Source organism: Calidris pugnax, unplaced genomic scaffold (assembly GCF_001431845.1).
Source record: "Calidris pugnax isolate Ruff unplaced genomic scaffold, ASM143184v1 scaffold31, whole genome shotgun sequence".
NCBI lineage: Eukaryota > Metazoa > Chordata > Aves > Charadriiformes > Scolopacidae > Calidris > Calidris pugnax.
Window position 1 is genome coordinate 2,026,708 of NW_015090786.1, and position 16,303 is coordinate 2,043,010.

At 38.9% G+C, this 16,303-nt stretch overlaps 1 protein-coding gene across 5 annotated transcripts in view; it reads right to left on the reverse strand.

Moving 5' to 3' along the window:
* The window catches only part of TRDN (triadin), a 92,948-nt gene extending 78,877 nt beyond the window's left edge, over positions 1–14,071 (reverse strand). For 2 of the 5 annotated variants that reach the window (XM_014966353.1, XM_014966351.1), the window contains exon 1: positions 13,956–14,071. In XM_014966353.1, the coding sequence (XP_014821839.1) occupies positions 13,956–14,013 (58 nt within the window). In that variant the 5' untranslated portion in view covers positions 14,014–14,071. Of the gene's footprint in view, positions 1–7,022; positions 7,546–10,134; positions 10,295–11,922; positions 11,992–13,955 lie in introns of those variants that run through there. The other 3 variants (XM_014966355.1, XM_014966354.1, XM_014966352.1) reach the window with 3 other exon arrangements.
* Between the last annotated feature and the right edge of the window lie 2,232 nt (positions 14,072–16,303).

Sequence of the window (16,303 nt, forward strand, 5' to 3'; positions counted from 1 at the left end):
AAAAAAAAAAATCACACACAAAAAACACAAACCACCACCCACCACCTAAACACACAACAACAACCACCAAACCAAAAACCATCACCCACCCACACAGCACCCCACCACAAACCAGTAATCTTGGGCACTAGAGCATGCCCTGAAGAACCCTGTCTACACGTTTCTTAAATACCTCCAGGGATGGTGACTCCACCACCTCCCTGGGCAGCCCATTCCAATGCCTGACAACCCTTTCAGTAAAGAAATGTTTCCTAATATCCAACCTGAACTTCCCCTGGCACAACTTGAAGCCATTACCCCTTGTCCTGACATCTGTAACTTGGGAGAAGAGACCGACCCCCGTCTCTCTACAGCCTCCAATCATATGGATCATATGGATAAGAAGTGCAGCTAGTTGTCCACTGCTTTAAGTCTCTAGATGCAGTGACTTTACAGTGACTTTATCTGCTTCATGTTCCCTGTTACCAGTCTGATCTGCTAATGTAAAGGAGTAAGGATATTAAGCCTGTAACCATAAAGTTCTCTGTGACCATACCTTTAAATCGGTTTGAAATTATTGCCAAAGCACTGTAGAAAGAAACACTGCTGCTGTTTTACACCTATCTACATACCTACAACAACTGAAGACATTTCAGTATTAATCTTTACTAATCCTCCTATTTAAGGCCCACTACAATAATGCTGCAGTGGGGGAAAGCAGGGAATATAACAGTTGTTCCTTTTTGAATCACAAGCTGAAGTTTTCTATAAATGCTTATAAAAAATAATATGAAATGAAGAAAACCTGTGCTAAGGACAATACTTTTACACTACTATCTATTGAAATCACTTTTATGTAAACAAATAACTATAATCAAGTCCTTATAGTTGTGAAGAAAGTTAAAGAAATCACTGAGCTGTTGGAAATCACTGGCTAAGCACATGGAGTCAAATTAAACTAGTTGTGTTTTGGAGAGTATAACCTATATACAAAGGCAAAGAATACATTTTTAATTTCAATTTATTTAACTATTTGAACTCAATTATTATTTTATTCCATATCAAGAAGTAATTAGGTGTGGGGTTTTTTTTAAAAAAGTAGAAAATATTTTTTCTCTCTCTAACCTTTGAATAAACATTGCATGAAAGAAAATGATGTCTATCAGATGCAATAGCCAGAAACTAAATTACAAATAGTATTATATTTGCTTAATAAATCACTTAACTCATCAAAACAGGTTCTATTTAAAATTGACTTTTTTATCGGATGCAATAGCCAGAAACTAAATTACAAATAGTATTATATTTGCTTAATAAATCACTTAACTCATCAAAACAGGTTCTATTTAAAATTGACTTTTCCTACATACCCAGTAAAATTACAGTACACAAATAAACAATTTTAAAATGCTGTGCTTGCACCATTTTAATTGAATTCCAATTTCCATCCTAATGAACCTTGACAGAAATCACAAGTGAAAACGAAATCATTATCTAGTAAAGAAGAAATGCACCATTTACCATTCTCTATCATTAAAAAAAAAAAAAAAAAACAACAAACATGTAAAGACTAAGAATCTGGATAAATGGCTCCAGAATTATAGAATTGTTTACTAGACAGACATTTAGGTTATCTTTTTCTCTAAGAGTAAATGGCACAAATTTAGTGAGAAAGGCTCTATTCAGTCACCATATTAGTAATCAGCCAATGGGAATCGGTGCCTCTTTTCCATTCTTTTGGGGAAAAGAATAATGGACTCATGCAAAAAAAAAAAAAGACTAAAATTGTTGTTTTGAAATCTAGATTTCTTGTTTGTTGATTTACATCAGTATAAAGATTGGTGATTTACAGGTTTTTCAATTGTTATGATTTAAAGCAATCCATCTCCTACTTCTTTAAGCATGGTTAGATGAGCACTGTCCACTAGATCAGTCTGCTTACACACAGCAAAATCAGCCAATATCAGCCTCAGAAAGAACAGGAAAGCTTCTCTGTTTCTGTAAGCAGCTGTTCTACATCAAAGAGGGTAACTCTGGTTTCTCTGTCCTCAGCGTGTCCTGGACTGAAGCCAGACCTACATTATGAAACGTGTTTTAAACTAAACCAGTTTCTGCTTTCAAGAGCAGAGCAGTAAAAGCAACATGAATCTACCTCTTACTCAGTGCTTACATTGTAGGCAATGGGTAAAAGTACTCAAAATATTTATAGACTAGAATTTTTTTTTTCAAGTAGGTACCTGAAGTTGTATAGTGGGACTTTAGAGAATCTAAGTAGTTGCACAGACTTAATTTTGAAATCAGTGGGAACCGAGCACCCTAATAACTTGAAAACACTACTAGGCTTTTAAATATATTTCTCATTATACAAGTAAACTTAAAATATGTTCCTAATACTTATAAGCCCAAGGCTTATAAGCCCATGCTCAGACCTACAGCCCAGCTGCTTGCATACAAGTTAACACAAGTTAACTGCACACACACACCTTTAGCACTTTAGATGGACTAGCATCACGGCTCATCAGCTTACACCTCTGATTTATAGGTTTTAAGGATCCCTGCTGTCCATAGTAAGTTGACTTTCTAATGGGCTACCTAAGGTAATGATACGTTAGAGTTTGTACCGACTGAAGGTGCATGGATACCATACCATCTGTGAGTAGCAATGCGCAAATTCTTAAACCTAAAATGTAAGCTAACAGATTTGGCTTCACGTTTACTTGCCACAACAGGCTACAAGAAAGCACCAGGCTGCAGTCAGCCTTGGGTGTCCAGGCCCACAGACACAGCAGAATCCAAGTTTTGCCAGATTTCAGTGAGAATTTGGAGCTTCTGTTCCCCGCAAAGAATGATTTTATTAAGGCAGTCCTGGGGTTTCTGACTTTTTGTCTCTCTGGCTAATTAGACTGTTGACTTTAGCTGGTACTCCTGAACAAGAGCAGACTGCTTACTTCAAAAAGTTATTGCCAAAATTGTTGTATTTTCCTTACCCTGATGCAAGAGGCATAGTATCAATATTGAAAGCCAGAAAAAGACGACATCTTTTCATTTTGCAAATTCACTTGTTGCAAATAAATTCTATAGAAACCTCTTAACTCAACCCTTAAACAGCAGCCCGACTGAAAACTAGGAGATATTTCACATGCCTTTAGCCATCAAAATGAATCATCTAATCTAATTTATTCATCTAGGCCCCTTTTGCAGTCGGCACAACTAGCACCTCTAGCAGCAACTCATGAATTACCATGAGAAGTAGATATCTCCCTCTTGCCCGTAGTGTGACTTCGCTAAACTTTTTGCCAACTGGAGCCTGCTGATAGCTTCTGGCCATCACGCTCGTGAAGCCGTCGTGGTTTTAACCTCTGGCTCTGGTGTGTTATTTCTCATACATTATCAGTTCCACGTATATTAATCTTCAAGCATACAGACCCTGTTAAATCTGACTTTTGAAAAGGTTCACGTCTTAAAACTTCTCCTAGTTACCAAACAGCCTGAGAAAAAGACTGAAATCCGGAAGCTAATTTTGATTTTGTCACTGACAAGCTGTGTGTGGCCCCGGGGCTGGCCTGTCTCCTTGCAGCCTGCTCCGAGACAAAGGAAATGTGCAGTTCCACAGCTCGCAGCAGCAAAATAAGGACCAAATTGTGACTCATTGTCACACTCCTGTTTGACTCCTGCTTCCCTCTTGCTCCACTGGGGAAATAAGTTGTGGCAGACAAACAGCTGGCGTATAGAAACCTTGTCTTTCTTGTCTCCTCACCTCTCCAGATGAGATCAGTGCACAGTCTCTGGTGCATTGCATCAGGCAGAGCTCAGCCTCTGTTCATTCCTCCCTGCGTGGGAGGAGAAAGTGCCAGGGGACAGCCATCAGCCCCGCACTGTGACCTGCAGAAGATTGGACTAGAAAGGACCAACTATAGGGCTGCTGCTGGAGCTATTGTGTACACACAGATTAAGCTGTACGTGGGCAGAAGAGGTGCCAGGCTTTGTGTTCGTATTTCAGCCGTGGCAGCTCTAACCACATCTGCCACCGAGTCCAGTTCAATCCCCGTGTTCATGAACTCAGCAGAGCAGCACAGTTAGGTACCTGTGGCCTTCTAAGCAAGCTCTTAAGTGGACCACAGTAAAGTCCCTGACAATTACAGAATACTCAGTAACAGCTGAAATGTAATAATAATAACAACAACAATAATAATATGCTGAGAATTTTGCAAAGACAGTAGTATCTGTACTGAAATTTTTTTGGTATACAGTCCCAAAGACTTCCACATTTTAACCGTACATTTCTGTGGTTGCAATTACATGTAATATGAGGATGCTGAAGATAATCCTTTGGAATCTTCTCCTAAATATTTGCCAGCAGGAGACCTAGGTCCTGCCAACTTTCTAAGGACATTTATAAGCTGCTGTCTTCAGAGACCTCCTTTTGTCTTTCACCGGGTACACTTCACCAGTATTTCCTCGACTAATAATTTGTAGCTGTGGAAATGAATAGGCAGCACATGTGGCGTGCGATGCCAATAGACAGGCCAGGATCATTTTTTGCTGGCTATCTTTTTAAGCTATTTAGTCTCATTGTCACTACTGTGATGTTGACCTGAAAGAGCACCCCACCAGTGCTGGCTACATTTTTAAGCTACTTAGTCTCATTGTCACTACCGTGATGTTGACCTGAAAGAGCACCCCACCAGCCCTGTGGATCTGTCTCTGAACAGACTATGGTATTGACATGGGCTGTCAGAAAGAGATACCTTGAGATGTGCACCCACAGTATCACTCTGCCAGGGCTGGACCATCTCTCCAAACCAGCAGCCATGCTGGTTGGTCTTTGACGTGCCAGCATGGCACTCCAGAAGGCAAGGAGCCCAACAGGGTAGCTGGTGTGTGGCTGACAGCATAAAACAGAGTTAAGAATACCTATCACAAGGAGAAAATAATTTAATCCTAATAAAGTCAAGAAGACCCCAGCAAATCATGAGCTGGCACGTAGCATAAAACAAAATAAAATCAAAAAGGAATTGCGTGAAGCAAGAAGTATTTTAATTGTTTTTTATTTGTCCAAACTATGTGTTGCTAAAGTTTAGATTTGAACTTTCAAGATTGCCTTGTGAATGCTCGCAGTAGCCCCAGAGGAAAATAAACTGCTGTGAAACATTAGCCCCAGGCTAAATTCTTAGTTTTCTGCCATGAGTAAAATTTCCATCTCGTGGATCCAGAGTTTCAAAATCAGCCAATTAACATAGGTTCATTGTAAATATAAAAACAAACCTAACATAACCTAACCTAGAATAGCCTAACCTAAACTAAATGATATGGCTTATTACCTGTCATGCTGAAGGTCAGGTTACTGTGAAACTGATGCCCTTTGTCGCCTGAAGTCTATTGTCTTGCACACAAAAAGCACAAAAGACAGACACAGAATATGACAGCTAAGGAACACCTGTAGAAACACTATAAAAACACTATAAAGAGTCTGAAAATGTTCTTATTTTATTTTAGGGTCTTCTATTTTCTTTCTTTAATAAGATAAATGATTGAAAAGCCACTTGCAGACTGATTGAAAAGTCTTCTATTTTTGCTATTACTTTTGGGCTAAAAATATTGCTAATTCTGATTTTTTTTTTTTACTTGGATGTATTTCCATAGTGCTCCTCTGACACTGGTGTTATTAATGCATGCATTTTGGAAAACAAATATAATTTCACTGATTTCCCTGATAGCAGCTATAATATAATGAATATTTCCACCAAACCTAGTTTCAGAATACACAAATGAACTAGTGCTAGCATTTGTGTTCAGGCTGTCAGGCTGAACCACCTGTTTTGACAGTATTTGCTGCCAGAAGCGAATTATAGATCCGTCCAACTGCTGATTAAAAAAAAAAATCATACGTACATCGTCTCCTTGCGGTGCCTAACCAGACATTAGGCAAGGAGCGCACAATTTGACATGGTCCTAACATGAATACTTTAGAAGAAAACGGGCTCGCTCTCTCTCTCTAATAGTGCTAAATGCAGATCCTCTCACAAATATTAACAATGAAAAATGGAAGATGAAAAGTACAACTTTCATACACTGAAATGCCACATAACCTTGACAAGTAGAATAAAAATAACTTTCAGAAGACTGTTTAAAAGCTTTTTTTTTTGGTGTGTCATTATTAAATTCTGGTAAACAGTGGAGTAATCCACACTGGGAACAACAACAAAAAAAAAAAGATTGGAATGAAACTCAACTACTGATAAACAGTGGAGTAATCCACACTGGGAACAACAAAAAAAAAAGATTGGAATGAAACTCAACTAAAATATTCAGTATTAGATTTAAAGAAAGTTGCATTTTAAATATATCCCCTGTCTGACTGAGGCTGATAAAATATTGTTATGCGTCTAAAATGTTATTTAAATATGAATGGTCAGGAAATATTAAAGTACATGAAATATTCATACTTTAGAATATGTCTTTATTGGTTAATACAATTTGCTTTCATTCTTGCAGGCCTAGCTCTGGCATACTTATTTCAGCACAACTTTCAGTGACTCCTTTAGAAGTTTACCTGTAGAGTGGATAGCTTTTACCCTTCAGAAACTCCATGCACAGTTCACAAATACTCTGTGCTCCTTATGGAAAAAATCAGGGCCACCAAACTAAGCTATTCTGGCTCCAGCAAACCTCTGATTATAACGGACTACCAAAGCTTTACCTGAGCAAAAGCTTGAGGGTGGAACCACCTGACATTCAGATGTTCCTCTTCTTCTATCACTCTAATGGAGCTGCCTGAACAGTGTTGTTCTGCAAATGATTCTAACGCTATTTTTAGAGGTGTACAGAGATCTAGCTTCAGTAACTAGTAGAAACTCAGACTACAGGAGTAAAAAAGAAAAAAAGAAAAGAGAGGGAAGAAAAGTAGAAAGCAATTCAACAACGTAAATGAAATGATCCTGGAGTGAAAACATTATTTCCTAAGAGCAACAAATCATATTGACACACTGGGTCAAAGTAGATATCGGTTTTTGGTTAATTATATTTGAAAATAGTTACCGTACCTTCTGCTGTAATCTCGGCCATGATGATGATGGTAAGAGATACTCTCTTAAAAAAGGTCAAGATCTACTGTGGCAGCTTAGATAATACTTCAGGGTTGCTGGCTCTTGCAGGAGCTGCAGAATGAGAAGAGGGAGGTCCTCTGCTTTTTCTAATTCTGTTACTTCTTCTTTTGCACCCCTCTGAACTTTCTGTTTCCTCTGCAGACTCCTGCCCTCCCTGAGCAACCTAGGGCCTTCCAGAGGCAGCACTTCAAGCTCAGTCTAAAGTATCAGCTTCTAACAAAAATAGCCATGCCCCACAGTGCATCTTCAGCATGTTTTTCTCCAATATCCTAAGAACCATGCACGCTACAAATAAAAAGTAAAAAGGCCAAGCTCTAAACAGGATAGGAACGCGTGGAAAGGCAGCAAAAGGCAAAAGAAGCAGGAAAGAACTGTTTAATGCTCCTGCAGCCTCGCTAACATAATTGTAGTTCTTTGGAGGGTATGTCAGGAAACATGAAATATAGAGTTCAAAGTAACCTTATCCATCCCAGCTCAACTTTATTCTTAGCACACTCAGTGCTTCACACATTCTTCCTGGCCTTATTTGGTTTGGGGAGGGTCCTATGAAGCTTACCGCTGACTAAGGGGGAGGGTAAATTTAGGTGGTTTTCTCCACTTTGATTCTTAGTCACAGTTCAGAGCCAATTAACACACTGCTTTAAACCTATTAAATCGCTAACTTCTTCAGTTTGGATATTTTTTTTTTTGGTACTCTTCTGTTTTGCTGCAATTATCATGCATACCTGTGAAGTTCATCTAAGTATTACAGAACACTGTTAAAAATTTAAATAGTTGATATACTCTAAATGCATGAAAATTTATATATATGGAAAATATTAAGCAGATAAGATTTTTTCCCGGTCTGATTCATGGAAACAAACAGGGCAAAAAACCCTGTGATTTTAAATCAGGTTTTATCAAACTGAAAACAAGTGGAGTTTAAAATAAATTTAGAAGAACGAAAATATTAGCAATTTCAATAACAATCATTTCAAAACCTGAACAATCTTTTCATTCCATTGCTGGCAATTTCGCAACTGTGGAATTATGTATGTGGGCAAGAGCTTGAAAATTAAATTAGCAAAAAAGTGCCTTTGAGCCAGCATACCTCTACATAAATGTCATCGTCACATGAAATCAGAAACCATCTTAACCAGTTCTTACTAGGGAACCTATAGTCAGCTCATCTCCACTACACGGGCTGGCATTTGCACTTCTCATCTTCCCCGCAGCAGACAGAAGCACCTGGCTCTGTGGCAAAGTATAAGGAAAGGAATCTGTTTATCCAGTGCACAAGATGCACAATGCTCACTGAACAGTTCTTCCCTCTAACGCACTTCAAATCTGCCTGAAATGCAGATGAAACATCTGAAATGTTAGTTGTTTCTAGCCAAAGCTCACAATTAGTGCTCCATCCCCTTTCTTCTTCAGGTCCACTGACCAAATCTTTTGCACTGACAAGATTTGATTACTCAGTGCTTTTCTGATCATCCTCTTAACCCTCCGTTTGCTCCTTCACCCTGTCCTTCAGAAGATCCTCCTCACTAAGGGTGCTGAAAAGATTTTAGACAAAACCTTAGTCCTTCAAAAAAACCCCTTTCATGAATACTGAAATATTCTGTGGAATCACATTCCCATCAACAAGACAGCTGCCTACAATGGCTCTGTGGTTAGTAAAGGGTGCTAGGATGTGTGATATTAAGGCAAAGCCCTTGTCCTTTGTAATTACTTCTCTCTCTTCTGCTGGAGCAGTGCCATTTTATATGAACAGTTAAATATTTTGCATCATCTGTATTTTGGCAGCTATGCTACTTGCTTAAGATGTGAGAGGCATCATCTCAGATGAATACGTCCAAGCACAAAGCTAATGCATATTGTGAAGCAAGGCTTGCTTTCACTTGTATTACCATTCAAAGTGAAATAAAATAATAAAGGCTCAGTATGAGTACATAAGAAGGGAGAACTGGGGAAGATATCAGTGTATAAATTTTGTTCTTGTTTTATGTAGCAGGATGTGGAGATTATACCCACACATATCTGCTTGTATAACTGTATCTGTATGGTTGTCTGTCCCTCACTGTTTCCATTTCAGCTCCTACCACCTGCCCTCTCGCCTCCATGCCTTACTTCCTTTGCTGCTATTTATGCTCGACCCTCAATCATGGGCTGATATTCTGAAACCAAAATATAAGAGCAGAGGAAGTGAGAGAATCCAGCTGGAAATCAATTTTCCACAACATCAGCCCAGTGGCCAGAAAGAGAACTGCTCGGTAGTCTCTGCATCCCTTGTAGAGGCAAAAATATTCATTCTGGGAAGCAGGCGAAAGCTGTCGTAGGCACAAGTATCATAGAGTCTTAGAATGGTTTGGATTGGAAAGGACCTTAAAGATCATCAAGTTCCAAACCCCCTGCCATGGGCAGGGACACCTCCCACTAGAGCAGGTTGCTTATCTTACAAGTATAGCTCTAGGCAACCACATTGGAAGTTACACAGTTACACAGATGCTTCCTTTAAGGGGGGAAAAGTCAAGGGTGCTGGATGTCATTTTTACCTGAGATAATAATGGCATTTGCAAAAATATACAGAACTGAGGCACACCACGTTCTGCTTCTGTGTATTTGTGTGTACATTGAAAAATGAACATTACCACGTGAAATTTATACAGAATATCATATTTCTTCTTTGGGAGTCTAAGCAAGGGGAATTCTCTTTTTTTTTTTTTTAGGGCTGCTTAGAAGTTTTGTTAAAATTGAAGTTTAGCAGCTGTCTCAAGTTTAGGAGTTTCTTCTACACTAATTTGTGAAATTCACATTATGCAGAAGGCCAACACAAAATCTATACAGCTCTTCATCTGACAAAGTAAACATTAATTCCCTTACCGAGCTTATATATTGAACCTGGCCCAGAATGCATTTTGGTGGGAGCCTTCTCTGTCAAACCCAATAAGAAAGCTTCTTTTGTAAAACGTCCTTTCTCTCTCCTTGTCCATATTCCAAACAAAAACAAAATTGAAATACGTAAAATTACTTTGGTTCTTGCAAGTGATATCCAAACCTGGACACACACAATTTCTCCTTGTTTCCTTCCCACCAGGTCTCAGGAACAATGTGAGAATGGTCTTGGTTTAAGTGTCCTGGCATCAGATCTCACATTCAGCAGTGATGGAGGGAGTTCTAGCAGCAGGATAAGTGTCCCTCCTCACACCAGATTTGTGAGACATACAAGCCTGTGTTAAAAAAAATAAAAAATGAAGGTTCTCTTTGCTCTATAGTTGGCTGGATGGGGAATAAGTAACAATCTTATGAAGAGAGGAGAAGGAAATACTGTGTTGCTACAGATGTCTGCATGTAACCATGTGCCTTGGTCTCAGGTAACATGTATTTCTGTGAGAGTCCTAACTGATAAATTAAAGAAAAACAATTATTTGAACATTTTCTTTTAGGAGAACGTCAGAGGTTGACTATTTTACAGAATATATAATACAAAGTCTTCTTTTAGATGAACAGTTGTGTTGTTCATTTAATCAAATAAGAGTACACGAATATTTTATGAGCTGATTTCTGGACTGCCTTGATGATATTAGTAAAAAGGGAATAGGGAAAGACAATAGATCACATTGAATTACTAAGTAATGAGAGCAGAGACTTTCATACTGATACAAGGAAACATTTGAGGAATTGAGTAAAACCGTCAGTCAACGAGAAAATGCAAAACAATATTTGGGCTTGCCTGCTAACACATTACCAAGGAATTCTCAGAGTTCAGTCCTACAAAAATCAAACTAAGCAAAAGAAAAGGGCTTTGTGTCTCAGTGCAGGCTCAGCAGCACAGCAGCGTCAAGGAAAGGAAACTTAACCTTAACTCTGATTTATCTGATGAATCCTGGGAGTACGTAGTTGTTGGATACAGCCAGTAATCAACTGATAAGAAGTAAATATAGGATGGAGCTACAACACCAGGGAGTGGGTGGATGGTATTGAATCCAGTGAATTGCAAAGACACATGCAGAAGCAAATATAGGATTAGAGTGATGTCTGTCACTGAGCTTTGATGTCCATATGAAGAAAAATACTAGTATTTGTTTGAGGCATCATCTGGTTTCCACTGAAACAGACATTTCCACTTTTTTTTTGTTGTTGTTGTTTGATTTTTGCTTAGGAATATTGTTAATAGATTAATTTTTCATTCAGTCTTATTGGTAAAACCCTGGGTTTTCAGCATGAATAGGGGCACACATTCATATTCTGATGCCCTTAAAGTCCTGATCAGAGATGTAGTTGTGACCTTCTATGGACCATTACACAACTCTAAAGTAATTGTTTTCCATTTGTGATTGATATTTCATGAGTAACAGTTGCAAGATTTTTGGAATCCGCATGACTACATTACAGACCTATTTTGGATATCATAAAGTACACCCAAATTACAGACCTAAACAAGACCTAGGTGTCCTATCTGATCTAGGTTAAAGCTTGGTATGTGTTTAAACATTCTCATAAATCTGTCCACAAAATTTTTTCAGCTAGAGTTGCATACATCGTACCTTTAAACAATTTCTTCTTTAATATGTAGGAGACAGTTGAACTCTGTAGTAGATCTGTCCTATATTTAATATGAACAACTGACAGGCAGTTAAGAAGCCCTGTCTCTGTAGGCAGACTGGTCTGAATGCAAAGCAGCCTCTGCCTGGTGACAGCTGACAAGCACACAGGGGCACACCACCTTGGCACTCTGAGCTCGTTAAGGGGCATTTGGTGGGTTAGGTTTCACAAAAGGAAATTACTCCAAAGCTACGTGCAAGAAACTCAGCAGGTACAAAAGAAAATATCCGTGATACTGAGTATTCCACCTTACCATAGACAATACTCCCAATTAGACATCACACTGAAAAACTGCTGATGTAACCTCAGTCTGGGTGTGTGACTGAATAATGAAAGAACAAGGATCAGAAATATATCACACAAACATATGTAGCAAAAGAACTAAATTGTTCCTGGACTTCAAATTCCAGACCCAGCTCCAAATTTCCACTGATAAGTTTCGAGTTTGTCTTCAGACCTTACTCTTAAAAACGTTTCAATGGAAATCAGCACATAGTTTTTTGGTTTTTTTTTTCAGCTATGATCCATTGCCAAAAAAAGATTAAAAGAAAGACAGTTTTGGACAAAGGTCTGATGTGAAAAGACAGACAAATATATGTTCTTATGCCAAGTGCTTTAGAAAAAAGATGGGGTAAAACTAACAAGCAAGTTTCTCCAATAATGTGAACCCTTTTTGGAACATTCGAAACAAGTGGCTCAGCCTGACCTTCACGGCCAAGGGGAAAATTTACCTTCTTTTCCATTTAATGGCTTATTCTTCTGCTTGATACATTACATTATGTACCGCATGTTCTTAGACCCACAGACTTGACTGGACTTCCCATAGTGACATTAGAAAAGTGTTCTCCTTGTAAGTAACTCCAGTCAAAACCTCAGGAAAGCCAACTGGATTTTGACTCTTTCTTAGCTTTTCTGAGAGCAGGCTCTCAGGATCCAGGCACAGTGAACTAAAAGCCACTTTCAAGCGAAGCACCATTTTTTTTTTTAAATGCAACAGTAGTGTGGAAATAGGCTTAGACAGCAGAAGGTTATTCAACCTTGCGAGTTTAAACTTCCTGCACATTTAAGAGGATCTTTTTGTCCTGGATGTCCCTGTGTATAAGATACAGCTGCATCTCTAAGAGGGGCCCTGCAGTGTGTGTGTGTGTCTCCTGTGGATTTTTAACAGCAGGTTTTTCTGTCACTCCTATGTCTCTGTTTGCCCTGGGACATTAGGACCTGCTTGACTTACACATTTCCACAGATGGGATAGATATCAGCTCCTGGCAGTGGATAAATCATTCTTTGACTTCTGAAGTACAAAAGTCTGCAGCTAGAACTAACCCTTTGTCTACTACAGTCATCATAGAATCATCATAGAGTGGTTCAGGTTGGAAGGGACCTTAAAGATCATTGAGTTCCAACCCCCCTGCCACGGGCAGGGACACCTCCCACTAGACCAAGTTGCTCAGTCACCCACCCACCCAGCAACACACAAACTTTTGATGTGAAATACTCAAGAAAAACTGGCATCTGTTATTTGTCACAAATATACTGAGAGACAGATACAGAAGAAAGGAGAAAAAAATATAAAGCAGGCAAAATATTTCAGTAATTATCAGCGATACTAAAGAAATTCAATGACAGCAACCAGATTTATAAAAATATGTTTGTGTCAACAATACCTATAATTTTTCTTTGCATTTCCTTTTTCCTTCCTCTCTCATTCTAGCCACAGTCTTGGACAGATCAAAGTCAGAATTGCAGATGAAGAACCCATTTTACTATTATTATTATTTTTTTTAAAAAATCTAAATGGGAAGATTTCTAATTAGTCAATTTAGCTTCTTTACAGAGTAAAAATGGAACATATGAATTAGTAAATTCAACCCTGTCAGTGCCGACAGCTGCAACAGCACTGGAAAAGTTATGTCTAAAAAAATAACAGATCTTTTAAAAGTAGAAATAGGTTTGAGCACTAATATCTTTATCACTCATCATAGCAGATATACACTAATTTTCCTTGAATAGCATATCACCATTTGTCACTGTCAATCACACTAGATTCCTGTCCAAGCTCCAACATATGTCCAAAGTCAACTTCCTAGTGCAAACTATAAAGAATATTTGTCTGCAAAGCAGTTACTGAAAAGACTTGCTAAGCCTTCCTTACTCCTCTCTCCCTGAAAGAGCAGAGCTAGACCAAATGCAGAGGAATACAATGATTCTACAGGGACAGTTAAACCACATCTTTTTTTTTTTTTTGCAAATTCACAGTTTAAATAAAAATAAAAAAAAAAATATTACCCCAGAGTAGAAGATCCTCAGCTGCGTCCCCAGAGCTCGGAAGGCAAGGCAAGGACATCGGGGACTTTTGGAAGTTCCCGGCTGCATTCCCAGGGCCTGAGGAAACTGTGCAGCTCTGGTACAACTGGCAGGAGCTGCAGCTGCCAAGGAGTTGTTGGCAGGTGCTCCCTGTGGGGAGAAGGGGCTCGGCAGCCAGATTCAGCAGGGCAGGACGTCAAGCTGTTGTGCCACAGAAAAAACAAACCCAGACCGGGACACATCAGGGGGATTTGGCCTCCAGTATGAAGGTTTATGCTTGATTTTATTTTGTGAGTCTTGGAAATAATTGTATCTGCACTTGTGTATTTTTAAATTTAAAGACGCTTTTTGAAGTGAGCATTTGGCTATAAAAATCCCATTTTACATCCCTGGTGTCTTAGAAATTTTCCTCTCTGATCACTTGTGGGCCTTCCCCTTTCCTGAGCTACCGGGACACTTTAGACTTGTGCTCAAATTCATAACTGGCAAAAGGTTTTGTGAAGAACACATAACCCGGATATTTGGATTCTGCCTCACCTAACAATGCTACCGTACAAAGAACAATGAAAAACTATGTTTCTTGTTACTTAGGTAACAGACAATTGAGAGCAGAGGGGTTTATTTTTGTTTGAGAGGGGGAAGATAGCTACAGTTTTACTTAATCTCTGCAGAAGGCAGATATAGCAATACTCTTATTGCCCGCATCTCAGAGCGACAACAACAAAAAAAGTTATGTTTTCCAAGTAAGAAACAGAGCATGACAGTTGCAGAAAGCAATCCTTTGGTTCAGCTGCAGTAATAACAAAAACAAGACAGCATCAAAACTATACAGATGCAGGGCTGGAAGCACAACCAACCAGAATGTGCACTTTTCACTCATCACCAAATTCAGGTTAATGTTCATGATCGTGTTTATGTCCCATATACTGCAAAGAGGTCCGGAGAGAAATTTGAGTGCTGTGACTATGCACAGGGGCAGTGTGAAAACCCAGCAGAAAAACAGGATGTCCTCAAACAGTGAGAAGTGCACACCACGAGCAGGATTATGGTCCCAATCCCCCTCCTTTGCTTCCTGTCTTGACAGACCTTCTCTGAAAATGACACCATCCTGCTTCCTTTACAGCATTTGTCAGATGAGTCCTTCTTATCCTACTTTCCCAATCAATACATTTCTTTTCCTAGTTAAAGGGCAACTCTTCACTTGTCACAGCAGCGCCCTGACAGTGAACAGCAAACGCTACTGGCAGACTAAATCCTAACAGTCTTTTTAAATCACTCAGAATAACGTCACCAATTCTTCCATTCCATACTACAAGTGGACTGGGAAATAAATTTGCTCCTGATCTTTTCCCCCTGAAAGACTGCCATCAACACATATTAGGAAGAGAACAAAAGCTCTTTTTGCCTCCTCTGACCATGCAAGGTCCATCAGCCCTTTCATTGGAGTCAAAAGGAGCAGAAGATCAGGCACTTAAAGCTCGTGGTCCTGAAGTAAATTCACATCTTGAATAGTCCAAGTGTTTTTTGAGAGGTTCATTTAAACACACCTGTCACTCTTAAGTACTAGGCAGTTAGAGGATACTAATCTTCTCTTGAATTACTTAAAAGACATGACTAATTCTTCAGGTACCTTAAGACTGCTATCTGCAAAAATAACGTCTGTATCAGTCATTGCTGGGCAGTTAGGATTTCATCACTAACATTTATCAGGATTTCTGAGTCTTGAGTGTAAAAGAACCAGCTCTCCTCCACCTTCCCATGTAAAACGCAACCTACAGGCTCCTTCACATTGTTCCTTTTGATCAGTGATGAATCAGACTGCTCAGGAGTCTCCTTCCTGAGCAGAATCTCATATAAAAAGATCAAAAATATTTCAGAAAGATTTCTGATAAACTATTTATTTTAACCACCAAAGACTGTGGCATAGATAAGTTAGACAGTCTGATGTGATATAAGTCTTCTTTCAAGAAGGCAGAAATTGATCCTACAAAATGTAGGAGTCCTGATGAAGAGCAAGAATATCTAATGCAATAGCTCAAGGAACTGCACTGAATACAATCTACTCAATTAAAAAAAAAAAAAAAAAAAGGTTTTCACAGTTTATGCTAATAAATCCCTCCTGTGGCGGTGGTAATGTGGCCAGGTTCATTTAAAACAGTCTTCACTTGCACACCAACAGTGAATCATCACTGGCAGGAAAAAAGAAAGGGCATTAAAAAGTATGAAAACCAAGTTTTAGTTCCTTCATTTATGGCACAGTCTACCTGTCTCCTATGATATGTGTGTGATGCTAGATAAAGAATATTTGGCTACAAAAGCTATTTATGATA